A 23,224-nucleotide genomic window follows, 5' to 3' on the forward strand; every position below is an offset into this window, starting at 1 on the left:
TCTCTTTTTGTTTTTTGTTTTGTTGTTGTTCTCTGTTTTTGTTCTTCCTTATTTTGCTTTTACTTTTTTTGGGGGGGGGGGATGAATAACGGCCAAAATGGCCCATGAGAAGGTGGCCGCCCCCGCCTATCGCCCTCCCGCGCACCCACCTTACCCGCTCCAGCCCGAAGGAGAAGAGAGGAACTCGGAAACAGAGCTATTCTCTGTGTTAAGCTGCTGCCTATACTGTCGCAATGGACGCAATAGGCGTCCTTTGCGTCCATAGCGGCAGTTTGAGCAGTGACTTAGCACAGAGAGGAGCTCTGCTCGTGAGCTCCTCTCTTTTCCCTCAGGCTGGAGCGGGTAAGGTGGTCTTCAACAGCTGGGAGGGCGATAGGCGGGGGCGGCAACCTTCTCATGGGCCATTTTGGCCCTTAATCTTTTTTTGGGGGGAGCGGGGAAGGTGATTTTGGGCAGCTGGAAGGGCGGGTGAGCAGGCGGCGGTGGCGGCTGTGAGCGGGCAGGAGCCTCGTTGGCGGCTTCGCCGCCACCTCGCCCAGCTTCATTTTGGGCAGCTGGGAGGGCGGGTGAGCAGGCGGCGGCGACGGCTGTGAGCGGGCGGGGGCCTCGTTGGCGGCTTCGCCGCCACCTCGCCCAGCTTCCCTGTCCCCCGTCTCGGTCTTCCCCCGCCGCCATTGCCCTCGCCTTTTTCAGGGCGGCCGCTTCTGGTTGCCTCGGCCTCCTCTCGCCGTGCCGCAGCTCATGGCCGAGGCGGCGGCTCTGCCGCCGCCTCGGCCACTTTCCCCCGCCGCCACACACCGGCTAATGGCCGCCCGTGGCTGTGGGACACTGGTGTCTGAGGTCCTGTGTCCCTTGGGCTCTTCTGGGCCTGTGCTTCGCACAGGCCCAGAACAGCCCAGGGAGGCAGGGACGCAGATCCCCAACGTTCCAAAGCCATGGCCACTCACTTAGCCTTTTATTATATAGGATATCTTTATGTGTGGTCCATCATACGCATGTGATGTAGCTCTCAAACTATTTTGATAAAAGACACCTTCACAAATGGTCTTCTTCTTTGAATGTTTTCAGACCCTGATCTACCATTTCTGGAATGCACATAAAATCCTGAATATGCACAGAAGGCTCCATGTAAGCAGGACCTTGCAAATTATTTGGCTACATCAAATATTCTGCTTTCAAAGAGAATATCAAGATTAGAGAATATTTTATGAACCCCCCAAAAAGCCTGCCTCGTCTTTAAATTTATTAGAAAGGGAGATTATTTACTTTGACAATTTTTCTGCCTGTACATTAGTCTTCACAGATGCTACCAAGTACAGGGTGTTCTCTCCCATTGAAAAGTTAGGAAAATGTTTGAAATAACCATTTGAAAATATTAAGATTATTCACAAGAACATTGAATAAAACGTAATGAAATTAAAGGGGAAAACATCCAAAGAACAAGTAGATTTCAGCACTGCCAAAAAACACTGCATGCAATACTTTTGTGTTTGGAAGCAAGTAAAGCTTTTTTTAAAGCTGCAGATAATTTTATCTTTACAAGAGGAAAAGCACCACAAAGAATTACATCCTACTCATACTTGGCATATCATATACTCACAACATTAAGGCAAGCAGGTAGCAGACAGTGAACGGTTTTTAAATTCAATCTAAAATACGGCTGCTCACATGCATAACAGGATAGATTTGCCTTTGACTTCAGACAGGGTTGGATTAGGATCTGCTTTCTCTTATATTTGTTACATGCACAAATCACACACCCCCATTATATAAGGAATAACATTTGCATGTGCACATGAAAGCATTTTCTTCTGGGTAACTCAGACTTTCCAATCATTCAGAAGTTGGGAATATAATGTTGTTCTGAGAAATCCAAAATGAGAGATACAACAGTGTTTCTTAATGGCCAAAGGCAGCAACACAAACTGAGTCCTGTCCCCTAAATGAAAGAGGGCAAATAATGCACTATCTGATCAAACAGTATATGGTCTTGATTCAGGTCAAACTGGATATTAGCACCCAATTCTTTCCTAAGCCTGGGCTTGGCTGCTTGTGAAAATAGCCTCTCTGATTTTTTGTTCTCAGCATTTCTGCATCTTAGCTAAAGCACTGTAGAAGCCACATACAAGACTAGGCCTCAGCTAAGAGAAGCAGCCACTGCCCAAAATATCTGATCCAATGGGGTGTTCAATATGCAAAGCTTCACCTGATGATCCAACATAAATCTGTGGGTGGAAGTTCAGTTCTTATCATTAGAAATGTTAATAGATCTGCAGTTCTATCTGTAGGGGAAGAATGGCAGTTCAGTCCCCAAAGAGCAAAGCAAAACCAGTTTGGTGAAAAAGCAGCTAAGCAAGAGGTCTTGAGACAGTTCTTTAGTACTGGAGAACTACAAGGATTTATTTAAAGAAAAGGTTACAAACAAATGTGGAAAAGCTTGCAGCTTAATTTCAGCTGTAGCTTATGGCTGAAGAGGGAGACCAAAACAAGCAGCCATCTCTGGAGAGACAAAATGGAGACTAACACTGGGAGAACAAAGAGGGGAGGAGTCCAGCACTTTTATCGATGACCCTAAAACCCTCCCAGTGGTCAATATGAGACATTGCAGATGAGAGCTGATGCTGCCAGGGTCCTAGCTCCAACACTGTCTACCTTTCTGAAACCATCAGAACAGCAGCAAAGCAAATTTCTTGGCTTTAAAAAGGGCCAGATCTGCTTTTCAAAAACTCCATGTAGATTAGTTGGGTTGATAAAAATAAAAGGCCAGTTCTATCACTCAATTCAAGGTAATTTTTCTCCTCCTGTGGCCATAAAGAGACAGATATAATTGAACCTCATAAGCCTTGTCCTTTGGAAAATATCCCAGAATCACAAACGACACCAGGGACTCTACAAAAATAAAATTACTTTTGCCACTGAGGCACTAATTAAACACTTTCAAACCACAATAATAGAGTGCTACTCCTCTGAAATACAGTATCTTGTGTGTTATCTGATGTTGTGATGATGATGATGATGATGATGATGATGATGATAATAATAATAATAATAATAGCAGTACCAGTAATTCAATGCAATTTATTTGTATTTTTCAGTTTGTTTCATGGGAATTCTTATAATGCATTGCATACTGGGTAGTAAAGATATCACACACATTCTCACACGCAGACACACACAGACACCACATCTATATAAAAACCCATCACATTGCAGTCAAGTGTATCAAATCATGCAGTGTTTAAGTTTCAAGTGTGTAATGAAAATGTATTATGTTGGTATTGTTTGTTTGCAGTATACCTGGGGCATGATTTTCTCACTTTGGTTTTGCTCAGCCACTTAACTGCTCCTTCTAAATTGTAAATTTTAGGCCAACTTGGCTAGATTCAGTATAATGCTCTGCTAGTTGAAAAACATTAAATTCTTCTTAAGACCTGTGGACTAATGCTCTTCTCTCTGTTTTGTTTTTTACTGGAAATATCCTTCCAAGTATTCAGTCCAGGTGGGATCCTACATGTTGATAAAAGCTATTTGGCAACGTTTCTGTATCAATGGCAAAAAACTGTGTGAAAAACTAAAATCTGCATATTTTGCTCATCACAGAAGGTCACTTCTGAAAATATATGGGGAAAACAATTATATACAATGAAATAGAAACTAATAGGTACTAGGAGTATAAACTAAATACTAAAAGGATGCTACTATTAGATGTTTGCAACAGAAATGAAAAAAGTCCTGTAATGCAGTAATTTGCAGAGAAAGTTCTCTCTATGTCTGTATCATTGATTTCAGTGGGACAGAGTGTTGCATATGCACTTAATGAGCTTCATTTCGGCTGAACTGTGCTCTAACAAGTTTATTGTGGTATAGGTTTTAATAGGCAAAGTGATGCAACCTGCAAAGGAGACAGTAGTTCCTAAAACGCAACAAAAATCAATGGCTTTCATTCCCTGAACAGTTTCTATTCACAGTGATGAGTAAGTGTTCAAGAACTGATTTTTGGATAGCTATGACCAACCCTTGTGGAAAAATGCAGCGGGGTGGGGTGGCAATGTCGAAGATATTGTACAGTTAAGCCTATTTCACTGAACCAAGTGAAACAAACAAACAGAATGCACACTAGCCAGAGGCAAAGCCACCATTGAGTGGTAGGGTTCAAAGAACCCAGGCTGCCAATGAAAAGGGCTGCCGGTGCATCCATGTCTGTTTGTGATGTCACACACAAAGGGGGTGGGACCTGGGCTCTGGAGAGCCATGAGAACTCTCCCGAGATCATTTCCAGCCAGCGTTTGCTGTTGGGCTGTGTTTATTTCCCTTCCGAGGAAGAGAAAGGCAAATAAACACATCCAGCCAGCAAAGGCATGCAGCCTGCAGGGAATAGCAGCAGGGAACTCACACAGTGGCACACAGTGTCAGGGAACTCATGCAGGCTGCAAGGAACAGCACTGCAGCCACCATGGCCTTTGCTAGTGCAAGCTCCGCACCTGGAAAAGCGGTGGGGTGGCAGCGGAGCAGGTAAGGGCCTGCTTCTTAAGGGAACCACTGCCCACCCTGCCGAACCGGTTTGGCTATGGGTGTTCGATCTGGTCCAGCACTTCCCAAAGGAGGTGCCAAACCGTCTTGTGCACATCCCTACTACTAAGGTGGTATAATTCAGAAAATTATAGCAAAAACAGGATATTTGCTTTTCTGAGTACCCAGAATGTTGGGGGCAATATGCTAAATCATTGTAAACTGCTTAGAGAGCTTCGGCTATAGCTATAGAGCGGTATATAAATGTAAGTGCTATTGCTATTGCTATTGCTAAATTGGTGTCCCATGCATGTGAGCAGGTAAGTACAGTGTGTTACTGGGCCAGCACAGAACATTAAGAAGAGAACTAGTCTGCATGTTACTTTTACCATACAGAAGCTGTTGGAAAATGCAGCTCTCCCTTCAAAAAGGACATTTTTTTTACCATAGGAACTGGCTTGATTCATTCCGAGCGAGCACTGCTAAGATGCCTTGCTACTTTATTGCAGAGTTCTCTTAGATGTAGGATTTTAGATGTCTAATTTTAATACTGTGAGGCTGAGGCTCTACACACCAGCTCTCCCACACACAAGCAGTAGCGGAGTCCTGGGCAGCTGGATCAGCCTCCCACACAACTACCGGCTCTGTCACAGAGCTGGTTACGGCTGCAGGGATTGGGGGCGAGTACACGGGGCATCCTGGGGAGACCCCCGAGGCTGGGATGCTTGCTGTTGCCTCCTGGTTGGGGATCTAATCGCGCAGAGCTGTGCCATGGCAACTCATGATCAACTAAATGGGGTTAGCAGAGTGCTCTCTCCACTAACCTCATTTAGGAGGGGGCAATTAAGCGGGCTAACTGCTGGGAGCTGCAAAACTCCCGGCAGTTCACACGTATGGGGGGAACAGGGCTGGGCTCCCTTAGCTCATTTCCCTCCATTTGTGTGAACAGCCTCTGTTTCTAATTTATGAAAATCTAAGTGGAGCATAACAAGAGAAACTTGCAACAGCTTCTAAGTGGTGCCTTCCCCATGCCACCACCACAGCTAAACATATTTTTCTACCAACGTATGGATTTTCCTTCTAAATTCCCTACTTCTGATGGTAACTGGCATTGGTATGGAAACATTCCAGGTAATGGTGGAGAATCACATGACAATCCATATATACATAGATACAGGAGTCCCTAGATGTTGCAATACAGCTCCCATCATTCCCAGCCACAATCCCCAGGCAAGCTGATGGGAGTTATAGTCCAACAAGTGGGGGCCCAAGTTTGCAACATTAATAGAATGGTATGGACCTTCCTGCATTAATAGAATGGTACGGACCTTCATCCATCACCTTAATATGGACAAATTAGGCTGCCCACATGCCAAGCATATCCAGTTTTAGAATGCCAGCTGGCAGTTCCAGTAAAAGTTAAGGCAGATATGTGCATAGCTGCACTATTGACTGGTATGCATTCAGAACATAAAGAATAGCTAAACCAGACAAGCTGCCCAATTCAATCTGTATAATATTGTTGCTGCAGCCTTCTAGGCTACTGAGTCTTCGGGAATAGATAAGGATATAAACTGAAACAAATCAGATGTGTATCAAGGTAGAACAATCACGCAGATAACATTTCTAACATGATATATGTGAAAGGCCATGACCTGAGAGAATTTCTGGGATTGTTCTCTGGTGTGGAATGTACTGACGGATGTATAGAGTTCTGCCACAAATAAACAACCTCTCCTTATACTGGAGTCCAAAGTAATGACCTCAATTATTATGCATGCATTTAGTGGATACGTGACACTTTCAAGTGCCTAAAAATACCAGTTCTCATCTTCCTACTTCAAGTAACCCTACAATTACAAACGGAGGTGAAAGAAAAATATAAGACATTATAATGAACATTAAAGTTTCATAGGTATTGAAAACCACACACTGAGGCAAATTAAGAAAAATGCCTAATTAAAAATAATGACAATCCAAGCTAAAGTGAAGAAGAAATGGACTATGAAATGTGCCAAGTAAAAGGTGAACATTGAAACTTGCCTTTGAAGCCTGCGACACACTGACATGAGAAGTGGCCAATTAAATCCAAACAGGTGGCCCCATTTTTGCAGGGTGAACTTGAGCATTCATTAGCTTCCACTTCACAGAATGGTCCTTCATAGCCAAGCATGCAGTGGCAGGTATAATTATTCAAATGGGCCCGACAAAAGCCATAGTCTGAACATCGGTTTTGAATGCAAGGGTCTAAGCCGAGTTCACATAATGTACCAGAATAACCTGGAGGACACACACATCTGAAAAACACAAAGTGAGAAATTAACAACAAACCTTTCTAATCCACTGGGAAGCCATCATAATCATGATCACAAGTCTGTTCCCCCAAACAATATTAACAATCACATCCTTAGCTTTGAGTCAGCACCAAATCCAACATCACATAGTTAACCAAATGACAATTTGGTGAAGACAGTTACTGTTTTATACATTAAACAATATTTACTGGTCTGTGTCAAGAAAAGTGCATTCCTCCATATGTATGAAATGTCTATCAATATAGCCACTCTCTTAGCTAAGGAATTAAATTGATCTCTGTCTGCATTAAAAGTCTTTGCAAGATGGTGCTCAATATCACATGTTGCACTGGATTCACAGAGATGGAGAGAAATTTACTGTAGAAATAAATCCCACAACATACACTAATAAAAAGAACTGCTAATACTACAGGAGCACTGCTTGGATGGGAGATCATTTGGGAATCATATGCATGCCATTGTGTGGCCTGATGGGAGCACCAAAAAGTGTAGAGACAGGGGAGAAAAGGACAACATAGATTCAGAGGGGGGAGGTTCTACTTCACACATTAAACCATGTCAAACTGAAACATGTCTATATTTCACAACATTTCAATCTGGGAAGAGCACGTACATGCTTGCATGCAGAAATTTCCAAGTTCCCTCCCTGGCATCTCCAAGATAGGGCTGAGAGAGATTCCTGCCTGCAGCCTTGGAGAAGCCTCTGCTAGTCTGTGTAGACAATACTGAGCTAGATGGACCAATGGTCTGACTCAGTATAAGGCAGCTTCCTATGTCCCTAATCCAAAGATATTTACTCAGAAGCAAGTTCCATTATTTCAATGAGATTTGCAAAGTACACACGGGTACAGTTGTAACCTTAAAATTCTAACTTACGAGAATCAAGCTGCTCACTGCCCGACTGGGTGGTGCGGCTGCTTTGCCTCCATCCCCCTGCAAGAAGCACAGGATGCAGGCGAAGCCTAATTGGTTGGCCTGCCCATGCGAGGGTGGGGATAAGACTCACCAGTCTGTCTTGGCATCTCCAAGCTCATTCTGCTCATTGGAGGCAGCAGAAGTGGACGCGGAGGCTGGAGATCTGTCGGCCGAAAGAAGAGGCAGTTTGGGTGTGCGGCCTCCTCTCCCTTTGGGCCGGCGGGGTGGTCGGGCTCCACCTTGTGAGGTGGCAGCGACAGCATGGCTTGGAGTCAACGAAAGCGGGGGGAGGTTTTCGTAAAAAAAAACCCAACACCATGGTTTGGAAGAGGGCCTGTGGGCCAGGGGGCAAGCCAGGCAGGCATTTGTCCGGTGCCACGAGCAATGGTGCTTGGTCTCATTTGGGGGGGTTCCCACAAGGAACAGTGTGTGGCAGCAACTCATCCCGTTAACTGGGGTGGCAGCGGGGGTGATTTACACCTCCCCTGTCTGGAAAAGGTGGTAACAGGCGAGGCTGGGGAGCTAATGGGGGTAGTGGTTACAGCGTGGGGCAAGGAATAAGAAGACTCGCGTTCAGATCCCCTCTCAGCCAAGCAACTCATCTGGGTCATCCTCCCTCTTTCTGCCTAACATACCTGACAGGGTTGTTGTGGGCACTGTTCCCTCTCAGGCATGTGCACATGCGTGTGCTCACACATTTGGGCCAACCGGGGGGGGTAGTTATTTCACGGGCCCACATAGCCTAGGGGCTAAGGGGGGCCATGCCTCGACAACTCAGTGAGCTTTGGGCAGCATAAGCCCTAGAGCCAATCCTTGACATTGGAGCCAGCACAACTTGTTATGGGGGCCCAAGAAAGTGAAGGGAAAAACTGACAGGAAACCTGTACGGCCACCCAGGAGGCCCACTCCTTTGCCTGATTCTTCTTCAGATGAGGATAATGATATGGGTACACTCAGGGCCCTTATAGCACACTTGGAAGCTTTGGAGAAGGAGGAACAGGGGGCACCTGTGGGAAAAGATAAGGGTGGCCCCTCTGGGGTGCAGGCCGGGCTTTCCAAAGCCACCAGCCTTGGAAAAAAGGCCAAGCTGATGCAATTTTTATCTGATAGGCTAGAAGCACCAGAAGCAACAAATGCAGGGCCTGCTTCTGTGTGGGGGTAGACTTAACTGCAGACAACACAGTGGTCACGCCAATGATGGATTTGACAAGGGACGACGGGAGTGAGGTGGACAGGCCTGGTCAGATTGAGTCATGGGTGGTGCCCACCTTGGGGTCCCAGTATGGCCTATACAGTTGGCACCCCAGTCTTTATGGCCACTTGACATCCTATAGCGCCTGCACACAGGTTTGGCAACCTGGGTTCCCAGCTGCTTTGCCCCACTTGGGGTCGGCAACTCAGACATGCAGGAACGCATACCCACCTTGTGACTCCACTCTTCCAATTGGGGATCATCTTCTTCCTACAGTAAAGGGGCACATCTGGAGGGGGGATTTTGTGGATATGTTCCAAATGCTTTTTAGGGAGCTGGAGCCAGAAGATAAGGAAGGTGAGCAGAAGAGGGAGGAAGAGACGTCCAAGCGTAAGCCTATTGAGCATAACTGGACCAACTGGTTGTCGGCTTACACAGTTTACATGGGTGTAGTTCTCCAGGTCCACACATCCAAGGGCCCCGCTTTGGTTAAATATTCAGATATCATTTGGCGGGGCTACATAGACTTCATGGGAAATGCTTGGAGTGGTATGACCGCTCCTTCTGCATGAGGGCTGCCCTGAACCCAGCTATTCTGTGGGACAAGCAACACTAAGAACTCTAGCTACTTATTATGATGCCCTCCAGCCCCATTCAGGGTAAGTATTCTGACAGTGGACACATAGTTTCCAAGGCTCCCGCAGCACAGCCCTCTGGGCCCCCAGCTGTGCTGGGAGTTCAACGCAAGGGGCAGGTGCAACCACTCGCCATGCCGCTTTCTGCACGAGTGTAGCTTTTGTGGAGAGAAGCATGCCAGCGACCACTGCCAAAGAACCAAGGGGTCCCAGGGGATGTAACATCTGTATGAGAGAAATTCAATAGGAGCAGCTTTTCCCAGCATGAAAGTACAACAATGAAAGCTTCACCTGCAGTATTTCTACCAGCTATTAACAGCACAGGAGTCTTGACAACAAAGGAGGTGGCAGCCAATTGTTTCAGAGGCACTTTAAATGAAATGGTGCATTTAAAAAATCCAGGTGGCTAAAATAAGAGATGCAATCAACATGCCACAGAGAGCATAAGTGTGAGAATACAAGAGCAGAGAAAGAAAAGGTGTTGAGGTGAAAGGGCAGAAGGTAAATATGAGTGTTCCATATGAGGAGAGTGGGAAATCCACTTATACTCAGTCCTTTTACTTGGTATAAAACCTGAAATAGCTAACTCCTCTGTTTGGGAGGCCCATTTGCCTCTCAGTCCAGCATTCAAGCATTTGGAAATCCTGAACTGGCCTGCAGATTTACGAGTTTCATAACTTTCCAGGCTAGATGTCAGGCTATTAAGGCAATAAACTAAAGTGAGAGGAGGAAAACTTGAAAACTGCAGTTACATTGGATAAGCCAGTTCCTGGAACCTAGTTGAGAATATTAGTACCTGAGTAGCAGCTGACAGTCCCCCACCCACTTTGTCCTGTTACATTAAACTCAGCCTTCTTCCTCTCTCCTCAATCATAATTCATCAAGAGATATATGAACTTTCCCCTTTACTGCTACACCACTTAATATACCCTCAAGAATTCTTGTAGGCCATAGAAAACTCCATCTTGCTGTCTGAAATTGCATAGAATGTACCAAATAGCTTGTCAGCACAGTGGCTACAAAACAAAACAAAATGTGATTCATTCTGTCCGAGTTCCAATCAACAGCCTAGTTTAGAATTATACTCTGCCATGGACCACTGCCAGCTAAGAGGACAGACAAAGGAGGTGTTTGTGTTTTATTTTTCTGGTTGAACATTTACCGCTCAACACTCTCACTGTGGTACTGCCTATGTTGAGCTCATTAAAAGAAGAGCACAATATAAACATATTTAAACAAATAATCAAAATGACATGTTCTGTTGCCTGGAAATTATGCTAATGTACGTCGTCTGTAGTACTTCTTAATCATACCCTCAACATCACTGTTAGAGTTTGTATAAAGGAAACCATACGTACTTTCTGGCATTTGGTTGGTGCTTCCCAGTTGCAAAATAGCTTTTGTGCTGTTATAAGAATCATAATTCTGAATTCACAAGTGTTTCAGGAAATCTGGAGGAAAGTCAAGCTGCTATCAGATAGATAGCTTTGCTTTTCCCAAGGTTATCATAATAATTGGAAATCTTTCAGCTTAATACAGAAGGTCCACTGCCCTGCTTTCATTAGCATGGTTAGGCCCTCCATTTTACAATACAAATTTGAAAGAAAGAGCTTTGTTTATCCCCTTGATTGTGGAACATTTGCTCAGCCAATCTGTTAAATATAGATCACTGCTTTGTCAAATATACACTAGCTACTAATTATTTTTTGTATGTAAAACATGATTAGGAGAAAGAATTATAAACAGTAGGTTCTCCACACCACGTGTAACTGAATCGCTGATATATGTGCTTCCTCTTGTAATTAACATTTACTGTGTATAATCTGCAATCTAACAGTACTGAAACAGTCTTTGTTCTATCAGTATTTGATCCAAACATACAATAATGCAAAGAATGGTATTTCTAATCTCACTGATAGGAAATGTTTATTTTGTTCTAAGGGATAGGCATCAAATGCTAATGAATTCATGCTAGAAAATTGACTTGATAATAAAATCTATTCTCTGTTCATTTCACCTGTCAACAACCTTGCAAACTATTTTCCACCAAACCCCACCTCTACTGAATATATTCTGTTCAATGGACTAATCAATCATTTATTTTCCTCATTATAATAGATTTTAGCTTGGCATGTCTACATCAATTCTAAAAAATCCCCAATACCAATAATCCATCCATATAAATGTAGTCTATTCCATCAGACTCATTTAATTCAGTGAAGTTTACTGACGCTTCCCCGAACCTAACCTCGAACATTTTGGCCATTCTGCTGGAAGAGGGAAGTTTAATCATTTGTGAGGCCACCAAAACCAACTCATCTTACTTTGTGCATTTGCTGATAGAACCTGATTCATAGATTGTATCATTAAGAAGGCATCTTAGAAGACGGATCTCAGAGATTGAAATGGGACACTCAGGAGGCTGTCTCTGTGGCTGGATGCAAGAGAATAAGGGTGACAAAAACGGGCTGATAGAATGGGTTGTACCACTTCAGCCTGCAGATGGGGGTATGATACTGCATACCTTTGCTGTACCATTAAGCCATGTTAAATGGGTTGCTTCAAGTGGCAGATTGTGGTTCACCCACCATGGATGGCCTACAGAGGAAGGAAGGAAGGAAGATGGTTCTATACTTCCTAACAGAAAAGGAAAGAAGGGGGGAGGTTTTGAAAGAAGGAAAGAACTGGGAGTGTGGTTTTGATAGGGGGAAAGAGGGAGGGGCCATTCGGTGTTCCACTCCAGACAGCAAAATGTCATGGGTCACTACTGCTCCTTGCAGTCCGTCCTTATTAGAAGATGGGGCTGCTGCATTCTGCATCAACTGAAGTTTCAAAGCAGTTTTCAAGGGCAGCCGTAAGAAGAGCACATAAGCCATTTATGGACTACCATGGGATCACATTCCTAATCTGGTGCCAGTTTTTACAAGCCCTTATAAAAGAGTATTCCATATTGCAAGAGTGAAACAGGAGTGCAATATGGGAATATCCTGTTCCCATACTGCACTCCTCTTCCCAGCACAAAATGGGAACATTTTCAGTTCACTGTACTATACTGATATGGCGCAGCGGGGAAGTAATTTGGCTAGGGAGCAAGAGGTTGCTGGTTCGAATCCCCACTGATATGTTTCCCAGACTATGAGAAACACCTATATCGGGCAGCAGCGATATAGGAAGATGCTGAAAGGCATCCTCTCATACTGCGCGGGAGATGGCAATGACAAACCCTTCCTGTATTATACCAAAGACAACCACAGGGCTCTGTGGTCACCAGGAGTCGACACTGACTCGATGACACACCTTTACCTTTACTGATATTTCACAACCAGTTCCCTCAGACATTGGAAGATAACAGTTAATCCCTTCCCAATATGAACCACAAAGCAAAACAATAAAAGAAGCTACCTGTCATGGTAGTTTATGTAACATGAGGTGGTGCCCAAATGCAAGCATTTGCTTTCTTTGAGACACAAGTATGCTGTATAATCATCTCAGAATTAACAGATGAATGAGAGAGATAGAAATCATGCTTATTGGATCACTACAGGCTTCAACTGTTCTCATTTTCTGGAGTCCATGCCTGGTAAATCACTATTATTTTGTCCTTATTTTTGCCACCTGGGTATGCCTAGTTCAGTTTTTGTCATATGAGTTACTAAGTTTCTCATTCTGCAGGATTCAGCTCCCTCCCCACAGTGGCTAGAAATTAAATATCCAAGTGCATGGATAGGGGTGCACCTAGGTAATGGGGGCACCCAAACAGATGCTGTAAGCCCTCTGCTGTGAGGCCCCCTTAACTTGCTTGGGGGGGGGGCTCCCTGCACTTGCTGCAGTGCTCTGAAGCTCCGCTGCCCCCCTCCCATAATTTCAGCTGCCATGTGTGTGGCAGAGGGGCGGCAGCAAGGGGTGAGCCCAGCAGGCCTCTCCCCTCCACGGTGGCGGCAGCAGTGAACAAAGCGACCACTGAGCCTGTCCGGCCAGCCCAGCGGCTCTTGATAACAGCGAGGCACTCCAGAGTGCCTGCACAGTTGAAATAGAGCATCGCAAGCCTGTGACATCACAGGCTTGTGTGATCTATTTCAACTGTCCAGGCACACTGGAGCAACTTGTAGCTATCAAGAGCCACTTGGCCAGACAGACAGGTCCAGCAATCGCTCCGTTCAGCACCACCGTGGGGGGAATGCCTGCTCATCTCACTGCCGGCCCCTACCCCTTGGCCACACACATGAAGGCTGAAATTATGCGGGGGGGGGATGAAGGTTCAGTGAGGCAGTGGTGGAGCAGGCAGGGGGTGGCTACAGGAGGCCCCCCTGGCCATTTGGAGGCCCTCCTGGAGGCCACAGACCGGGGGTCCCAAGAGTGCTTATGATCATGCCTCGACTGCACCTGCATGTAAATGGAATCACAGTACTAAAGCACCATACAGTGCACAGCATTTAGCACATGGAATCCAGTCTTCAGCAATGTACAATAGTGGGTGAGGACTTTGGCAGTAATCCTTGATATGAGAATTTGTGGTTACAAATAGTAGAATCCAAGAGAAGTGGTGTGCAAGGACAAGGCACTGGAGTTGAATCAAGAATATTCACAGTTTAATGAAAGAGATATTATGCACACAGAGAGGCGAGTGTAGTCTGCCTTCAGTGCTCTTGCTGCTGGCTGTTTGTTAGCCCCACCTCTATTCCAGGACTGGCATACATGTAACTAAAGCCCCATTCAAAAGCTGGCCTGCATCAAGGAATATATGAACCAAAAACACCACTATCTCCATTTCCATTTGTAAAATGTTGGAGGATAAGGGTATGGCCCATTTGTGTTGGTAATCTGGAATGATGGGCTCTGCATGTACTTTATTACCTACTTTCCATTTGTGGCATGCTTGTAGTCAGAATTGTACACCATGCTTCCCACACCTTGGCCACACCTGCTATATGTTTACAGGAATACCCCTATTTCCCTTGGTGAAATGTTGGAGCCTTTTAGGCTAGCCAAAACAAAGTAAGAGGTCCATTTTGAATGGCAGGACAGCTGGAGGTCTTTGCTTCAATCCAGAATTATGCCTGTGCAACAGGGGACTGCTCTGTGCTTGCTTCCACAAACTGAGACTCTCAATACATTCAGAACCATATGCCAGTTTTTAAGGGTTGGCTGAGAAGGAGCAGAGGTTGAGAAGTGGTGCAGGGTCAGGGTGTTTGACTAGATCAGGGCTGCACAACTTCAGCACCCCTGTTGTTGGACTACAGTTCACATCATCCCTGACTATTGGCTACTGTGGCTGGGGACTATGGGAGTTGTAGTCCAACACGCTGGAGGGCTAAAGTTGTGCAGCCCTGGACTAGACCAAGGACTTAGCTCCCCACTCAGCCATGAAGCTCACTGAATGATTTCGAGGCAGTCACACTATCTCTCCACCTAATTTCTTCAAAGGGTCTTTGTGAGAGCCGAATTGGAAATGAGAAGCCCTGAGCTCCTTGGAGGAGGACAGGCTAAAAAGCTAATGAATGTACAACTACAATTTTCTGTTCAGAGGGTGCAAGCAGTGAGGAGGGGCTGGATTCAGAGCTCTGTACTCCACAGCCTTCTGATCAGCACTATTGCTAAGGATTTGATTGGGATTGCCAGTGCACTGTCCCAGTTTCTGGAGTAGATCTGCTGACATCTGCATACAATGCCTGCTTGTGAATGTATTTCCTCATTTACCTAGGATAAGCACATAGAAGCCTTTGGGTGTGTGTGTGTGTGTGTGTGTGTGTGTGTGTGTGTGTGTGTGTGTGTGTTTTCTTGTTTTGCATGCATACTTGCAACCCTACTTGGGTTGGAGGAATTTTATATATTCATTTAGGCACTACTGTGTGTGGCCCTCAGTTCTGTATAGCAAACCAGTTCAGAGAACTTGGCAGTCTTCTTAGCCCTGAAAGTCTGTCTATGTTTCTATGCTTTTTGTGCTAATGTGCTATTTTCCATGTCTTGAACAGTGTTCTTCCATTAAATACTGCTTTGAAGGGCACTGAACAATCTTTAACTCTATGTAAAAGATGTATATCTATCAAGTGATTAGACGTCTGCTCTTCTAGGGGAAATAATCATGTTGGTCTCTAATGAACATGACCTTGCATTAATGTCCTAAATCTTTCTAGCGGCAGTACACTAAACACACTATTAAAAGCTTTGAGACACAGGTTAATTTGCTATTTAACTTTGCTGCAAGGTTAAACTTAAAATGGCTCTTCTAACAAATTTTGGGGAAACCATTTTGATTTTTCAAACAAACGATCTTGTGGGATTCTTCTTTTACTTTCTCTAAAAGCACCACATTTATGGTATAACTTAGCCAATAAGCCAGTGTAAAAGCACCACATTTATGGTATAACTTAGCCAATAAGCCACTTAGCCAATAACCCAGCAAAGTGCTGGGCTTGGACTGGGGAGACTTAAGTTCAAATCTTCACTCAGCCATGAAGCTGGGTGCTTTCCAGATTACACACTGTTCAGCAGTAAATGCTTTGGCTCACCAGGATCATTTTGAAAACATAAATAGCTTGTGTAACCCTCCTACAATGGGAAAATATAGGTGTGGTTTTTTTGTGTGACACACATGCAACGTTGTAGGACTAAAACTCAAGGATAAAATCCAAAAGAAGGCATCAGAAATGTGAACAACACCTTGCTGACCGTGCAGGGACTGCAATGTCGAAACACAGGCAATACGGAACCACACTGAATGGACACGTATTGACACTGTTGTAGCGTGTAATCTGGAAAGCACCCTTGTCTCGGAGCATGGGTTGAGAGCACATGAAACCACCACCTTGCTGAAGATAAGCAGGTCTAGGTTTGATCAATGCTGAATGGATGACCACCTGAGAACACCATGTATGCCATCTTGAGTTTCATGATGGAAGAAAGATGGAAAACAAATATAATAAAATCAATACTTATAGAATAAAATAAGTCATGAAGTTCACTGACTGACTGAGCCAGTAGCTGTTTCTCAACTGTCAAGACAATTGCCAGTGCTGGGTTATGGACAGCCACTGCGGGGGTCCGTCAGAACACTGGGAGGACTAATCAGAGGACCAGAAGGAGCAAGAGAGTCAACCAAGAATCTGGGTCAGGAAGCAAACCGGGAATCGACGTTAAAGCCAAGCAGAAAAACAGGAACCAGGAGTGCAAGACAAGTTGAGCAGACCACCAGGACCAAAGAGATCTTGAAACTGTTACAAAACCTGAGCCCAGACAAAAAGAGGAGAGCTGGTCTTGTGGTACCAAGCATGATTTGTCCCCATAGCTAAGCAGGGTCTGCCCTGGTTGCATATGAATGGGAGACTTGATGTGTGAGCACTGCAAGATATTCCCCTCAGGGGATGAAGCCACTCTGGGAAGAGCAGAAGGTTTCAAGTTCCCTCCCTGGCTTCTCCAAGATCGGGCTGAGAGAGATTCCTGCCTGTAACCTTGGAGAGGCCGCTGCCAGTCTGTGAAGACAATACTGAGCTAGATAGAGCAATAGTCTGATTCAGTATATGGTAGCTTCCTATGTTCCTATGACATGTATATCTTTCCTGTGGGGGGATAGTGAGGAAGGAAGGTTGACTCTTTCCCCCCACACCATTTTCCTGGTGAAAATCACCCCCTGAAGCTGCTCTTTGCCTCGAAGCTATTTGCTATTTTAATAGAGTATTTAAAGACACTGATGTATAAAAGTCTAGAGATGTAAACAAATTTGTATTAAAAGCTGGAAAATGTGATGGCTGAAGGCAGCTAGAAAGAACAGTAGTGACATAGCCAGCAGGACCAAGAGATAATGGCTCCCACAAGCCTTGGAGCAGCCCCTGCCCTGTCCAAATCTGAATTTAAAAAATCTAGACCTCATGCACAGAGCCATTGAAGAACTGTGCATGTTTCATAACTTCTAGAGCTACTGGAGGCTATAAAGAACATTGTGGGTGTGAAGTGCTCTGTTTGTGTGGCAGAAACCATGAATGTAAACAGAGGCACTCTTACCCCTGGACTTCAGGGCCAAAGTCCAGGGCCTCCACACTCTGAGGGCCCCCCAAATTCTCTTTAGTCTGTTTCCCTGGTGGTGTGGTCGCCGCTAGCCTGTGATGCAGTGGGCGGCTGGGCATTACCTCTGCTTTAGAGACAGAGGGAGGAGGGGAGAGAGAAAGATATGGATGGGAATATGTTAAGTTGCCTGTTGAAATGTTCCTGCTAATGAATATTTGCCTAAATAGACCTGTTTTATATTCTTACATTCTTATGAGTTCCGTTGCTGATTGTGCCCTCAAGAACCCATGTGTTTAAAATACTGCATGTGTACAGGGACAGAGCCACCATTGGGCGAAAGGGTTCAAAGAATCTGGCCGCCCACAAATCAGGGGCCGTGAGCATGGCCCAGAGACGCCCCCGCGTCTGATATCAGATGCGGGGGCATTATTTTGGTTCAAAACGGGCTGCACGGGGCTGAAATTGGCCATGCTGCATGGCAGGAGTGACTCTTCCTAACTGGGCAGGGACTCGGAGCTGCTTCTAATCTCACTGCTGATCAATTGGCCCCACTGCATTGCCAGCGTGGCCGGAACGGCACCGATGTCTCCGATCTGCTGGAGAAGCACTTGCGAGAGCTTGGGCTGAAAATGGTAGCAGCGGCTCCCCTGCAGGCGAAGGGCAAGCTGGTTGGCCGTCCAGCTGGCCTCTCTCACCCCAGCAGCCCGGCCCCCCACTCAGTCGCATGCGAGGGAGATAGCAAAGGAGCAAAAGAGCAACACGAAGCTGCCCCTGGCAGCTAGGAAGACATGGCCATACTCTGCAGCTGGTCAAGCCAGCTTGGGGTGAGCTCTGCTTTTGTTTCCTACTCTCCATTTCTCTCGCACGGACACACACACACCCTGCGCGGGCGGGCAGCCCCCTCCTCTCGCAGCCCTGCCTGCCACCTCCCAGGTTGGCTCCCAGTTGCAGATGTATTATTTGGTGGAGCCCGGTTTACTGGGCTCTTCTTAAGTATCTTGCAAGCTCTTTCTCCCCCCCTCCCCACTCCCAGGTACGCTCGGTCCCCCCTTCCAATGAATGAGACTGGACAGAGGTAACTAGAAACAAATCAAGGAAGCCTACGGACTTGGGGAGGTGTAAACTCCCCTAGAAATGGGATGGGAGTGAGGTGAGTGCGGGCTATCCCGGAGCCACATACAGACGCGGCGATGACTTGAAGGCGGTTGCTCTATAGGAGAAAGGAAGCGGGTTTTTCGGAGCAACCTTGTGGGCGGAGGGGCTGGGGACACACACCTGGATATTATTGCTTCGCACCCTTCTCCCTCCTTCCCTCTTTCTTGGAGTCCCTCCCTTGAGGGGAAAGTGCTTGGCTCTCTGCGCTGGGTTTATTGATTTATTGATAGGGCTGATAGATCTGGGAAGCCACACCCCTGCGTCAGACGCAGGGCATCTGACATCAGAGGGGGCGGGGCCAGGGGTGGAGGTGGCTGCACATGGGCCGCCACCAGCCTCACTGTGCCACTGCATGTGTCACAGTGTGTGTGTGTGTGTGTGTGTGTGTAGGGGGATGATACTTAACTTGCAGCGTGTGGGGGGCGGATCCAAAGTCCTTTAGGTCCAGACTCTAAATTTACCTAGGTTCACCTCTGAATGTAAACTAAGAAACAGGGAAAGAAAAAGGAAGCAGTTTGCTTTCTAGATGCTTAGATCTCCACTGCTTAAATTTCAGTAGAGAAATATGTAAAGGTCTGAGCAGTATGTGGGAGAGAAGTATAACAAAGTAATTACTTCATTGCACCTTTCTTGGCATGCATCAGTAAGTGGGCCAGAATCACAGCTTGAATTACATAGCTAACACATTTGGCAGGCATTTCTGTGAACACAGTTAACTGATGTTTATGTGTCAGGAGGCAAGCTGTTTTGTTTTAAATATGTATTGCCAAAAAGATATATAAAAGCACCTTATGGCTGTGTCCACAGCCTAGTTAGTGTACTGCTCATGCAACAGAAAGTGGGTGAAAGGATTTCATCCTAAATTGTAATAATTGTTCAGAATTGTTCAGAATATTGAACCATCATTCATTTTATCAGATACTTCATGGCTTCCACGGGTATTGTTAGATTCTCATGCCTAAACCTGTCAGTGTCTGCATGAGAAAGAGCATGGCTTTTCCTTGCAAACCAGCAAGGCTGGTACTAACTGGCGGATGATGCACCAGTCAACTCCTTCTAATGGTCAATGACAGTCTTCACAATCTCTCTTTAAATGTTTCTTCAAATGTTGCCTTTTCCCCAGAGGCCCAATCATACAGTTGTCATATATGTGTCTTACGGTGTTTTGTCCAACGTTAAGTCTAAAAGGTTTCCCACATCTCCTTGGGACATTGCAGAAGGGCACTTTTTAATATGCTGGAGCAGTATGATGTTTTTTTAATTCATTCATTCATTCATTCATTCATTCATAAACAAGTTTACCTTTCAGATTAATTGACTGCCTGTATTTTTAGTCCACCTTTTGTATTTTGACCCACAAGGCAGCTTACAAAGAATTAAAGCATTAAAACTACATCAAAAAAAGGAAAAAAGCCCCTTTAATTTACAGCTAAAACAGACACAGGCACAAATAGAACCATATATATCACAGTGGCTGCAAAGTTATCTCAAAAATCCTTTTATGGTCCAAAGGCCTGAAAGAAGTCACATCTCCCCCCACTCCTTTTCAGGCTACAGCAGCTCTCAGCAGCTCCTGTCCTCACCTGGGGGCACCTGTCAAATCTCCCCAAAAACTAACACTCCCTACTCCATCTGTTGCAGCCTTGTTCTCACCAGGCCTGCTGCCAAAGCTAATCAGGGGAGAAGACCAAGCCCACAGAGACAGCACATGTTACCCATTCATCTGTTCCTGTCCTCTCCTCTTATCAAAGAACAGAAACAAGGGGATCTGGGAAATGAGTGAAGGCGTTGCTCTAGCAGTCATTTCACATTGAGACCTTCAAGAATGTGATAGAGGCATCCCACTCCCAGGCTGATGTCAGGGCAAATTAAGGTCTTGGAGAAGGAGGACATCATTCTGAGGAAGAGGGAAACACTCCCTTGAAGCGACCTCTTCAGTGAATGATGAGCCCATATCCTCTTACACAGGGGATACTGCTCTGGAAGGTGGAGGCATCCCAATAGTGGGCAAAGTGATCATTAGGGGTATAGAGAGATGGGTCTGTGACCCATCTAGTCCACATATACCATATGTGGTGCCATATAAGTTACCATATAGTCCACATGGTAACTTGTCTGCCTGGTGTAAAGATTGTGGACATCACACAGCATCTAGGCAGGCTATTAGGCAGTGCTGGGGAGGAGTCAGCTGTGGTGGTGCACGGAGGAATCAACGAGGTTGGGAAATGCAGTTGAGAAGTCCTGGAAGTTAAATTTAGGCTGTTAGGTAGCATATTGAAGTCCAGGCCCCGCAAGGTAGCATTCTCAGAATTATTATTTTGGGCTCCTTTATGCTGTCATTAAAATGCTTTTTAAGAGGGAACACCTCTCCCCAGGAGAGATGGTTTCTGCTGCTCACTGTCTCCTCTCCTCACTGTCTCCTTTTTAAAAAAGTTACGAGGAAGTCTTCCACACAGTCACTGCTTAGCTTCTGCAAGGTTGCTATGCCATGTGCCTTCAGATTATGCCTCATGAGTGGAGTTTGATCAATAATCATTCTCATTGGGGCATAAACAAATGCCCCTGACAGGACTCAAATCCCTGGAATTAGTATCACCCTGTCAGTGCCAGGATAGATGGTAGTGTCCTCTCTATTTTCTCCATCCTCTAGTGCTAACAGTTCTCCTCATATCTGTGATTGGGATGAGAAAGTGATTCTGCTCTTGTCCTTTTGCAATCTTAGTAATCTGACCCCAAATGGAATTTAAAATAGTTCTTCACATAGGCAACAGTATTCAATTAATCTTGTTCTGTGTAGTGTGTTTTCTTCATACATTTTCTTATGCATTATGAAAAGTCAGCAGGGATCTGTGTGCAGTTCACTATGGATCTGTGGACCAGCCATAGTGGGGTGCACGCTGCTTTCCTCTCCCTTAGTGCACACTGGTGGGGGCAGGAGAGGGAGGAGACATCTGCTGCTGCTGGTGCGGCCAGCCCCTCCTGTGCAGCAAAGCCCAGGTAGGCTGTGCTTCATGTGGAGCTGATGGACACTGACTACACAGCAGATGAACTGTTGGTGGTCACTGAATGGTCATCAGTGGTCATCGAGGTGGAGGAATGGCTGTCTGGGAAGCCAAACCTTTGCCACAGGTTCCTGATCACAGACAATGGCGCCATTTCTTGTTGCTGCTCTTCTGCTGGAGAAGACAATGGGTGATCTTCAGGCCTTCCGGACCACTGGGGAAGCACATGCCCTGGCAGGCTGATCGAGGACTAGAGTGGTGGAGTATCTCAACAACACTTTGGGTCAATCAGCAGAATATGTTTTGGCCTACCTATGTGACCCAATGATGAAGGGCAACACTATCACCCCTGACAAGTTGCCCAGATGGAGGGACCTCCTGGTTCAAGGTTAGGCAGGCCTATGGGAGGAGGCAGCTGGGTCTGAACCAGGAAGAGGCTGCTGGTGCACCTACTTTTAGTGTGCTTTCTACTCCCAGCAGCAGCATCACAATTGCTTCCCAGACCAGCAGCAGCATGGTGTCCCTGGCAACACCAACAAAGACAGCAGATAAGCCCGAGCATTCCACCCAGTAGTTGAAACGGGGGTGCCTTGGCACCTTGCCAGGGGTACGAGAGGAACCCACCAGGTCCTGGAGCACTGAGGAGCAATCTGCGCTCTTTATACGTCTGCTCAAACCATTGAATCATTTCAAGCTGGTTCAATCAAACCGACCAGTCCTCCAGTTCGCAGAACCAGTTTGTGGACCCACGGTCGAGTCCGAATCCAATCTGAATTCGGACCGAATCTCAAAAAATGATCTGTGCAGTCCCCTAGTTCAAACTGTTTGAACCAAATCATGGAAAATGGATCTGTGCATGACCCTATAACTTACAGTAGATTGCCCTTACTCTGTTGCCCACCCCATACTTTTATCACACACAAAAATGCTGTGCTATCATAGATATTGATCTGAACATACAAAACAGAAACATTTGGCACTATAGTATTGTCTCAATTGGTGCCTTTTCTTTGAAAACAAAACAAAACAAAACAAAAAAAACCCCTCATAGTCATAATGGCTGCTTTCATATCAAGAGCACCATCCAATTTCAGCATGCTGAGCCTAACCATCAAAACGCAGCCATGGTGCTTGAAGCTCTGAAAAAGTACTGGCCAGGTCAACATCTTCATCTATAACATAGAGTGATAGTGTTGTCTTGGGGAACTTTGCCAGTTTTGATTTCGCCTCTGTTTTGTGACTATGGGAGGTTAATAGGGATCAGAACACAAACATATCCAGCTCGACCTTGCTTTGGCATTAAAGGGCTTCTGTGCACTGGAACCTTACTACACACATTTATCTCATCTTAATGCAACAGCAATGAAATCTCACCTGTGGAGCCTGCATGAAACATCATTTGGAATGTCCATCGCCTGAATCACTGCACAAAAAGTGTCCCAAACAGAAGGGCTATATTCTGCTTCAGTTTATCCCACAGTGCAGCAAAATGTGAAAATT

The 23,224-nt window shown here is 45.6% G+C and overlaps 1 protein-coding gene across 1 annotated transcript in view; it reads right to left on the reverse strand.

Moving 5' to 3' along the window:
* Positions 1-6,336: 6,336 nt before the first annotated feature.
* The window catches only part of LOC128337958 (protein eyes shut homolog), a 219,504-nt gene continuing 202,616 nt past the window's right edge, over positions 6,337-23,224 (reverse strand). The window contains exons 11-12 of the mRNA XM_053279776.1: positions 6,553-6,806; positions 6,337-6,359 (exon numbers count right to left, since the gene is read on the reverse strand). Coding sequence (XP_053135751.1) covers positions 6,337-6,359; positions 6,553-6,806 — 277 coding nt within the window. The remainder of the gene's footprint in view (positions 6,360-6,552; positions 6,807-23,224) is intronic.

Source organism: Hemicordylus capensis, chromosome 1 (genome assembly GCF_027244095.1).
Source record: "Hemicordylus capensis ecotype Gifberg chromosome 1, rHemCap1.1.pri, whole genome shotgun sequence".
Lineage (NCBI taxonomy): Eukaryota > Metazoa > Chordata > Lepidosauria > Squamata > Cordylidae > Hemicordylus > Hemicordylus capensis.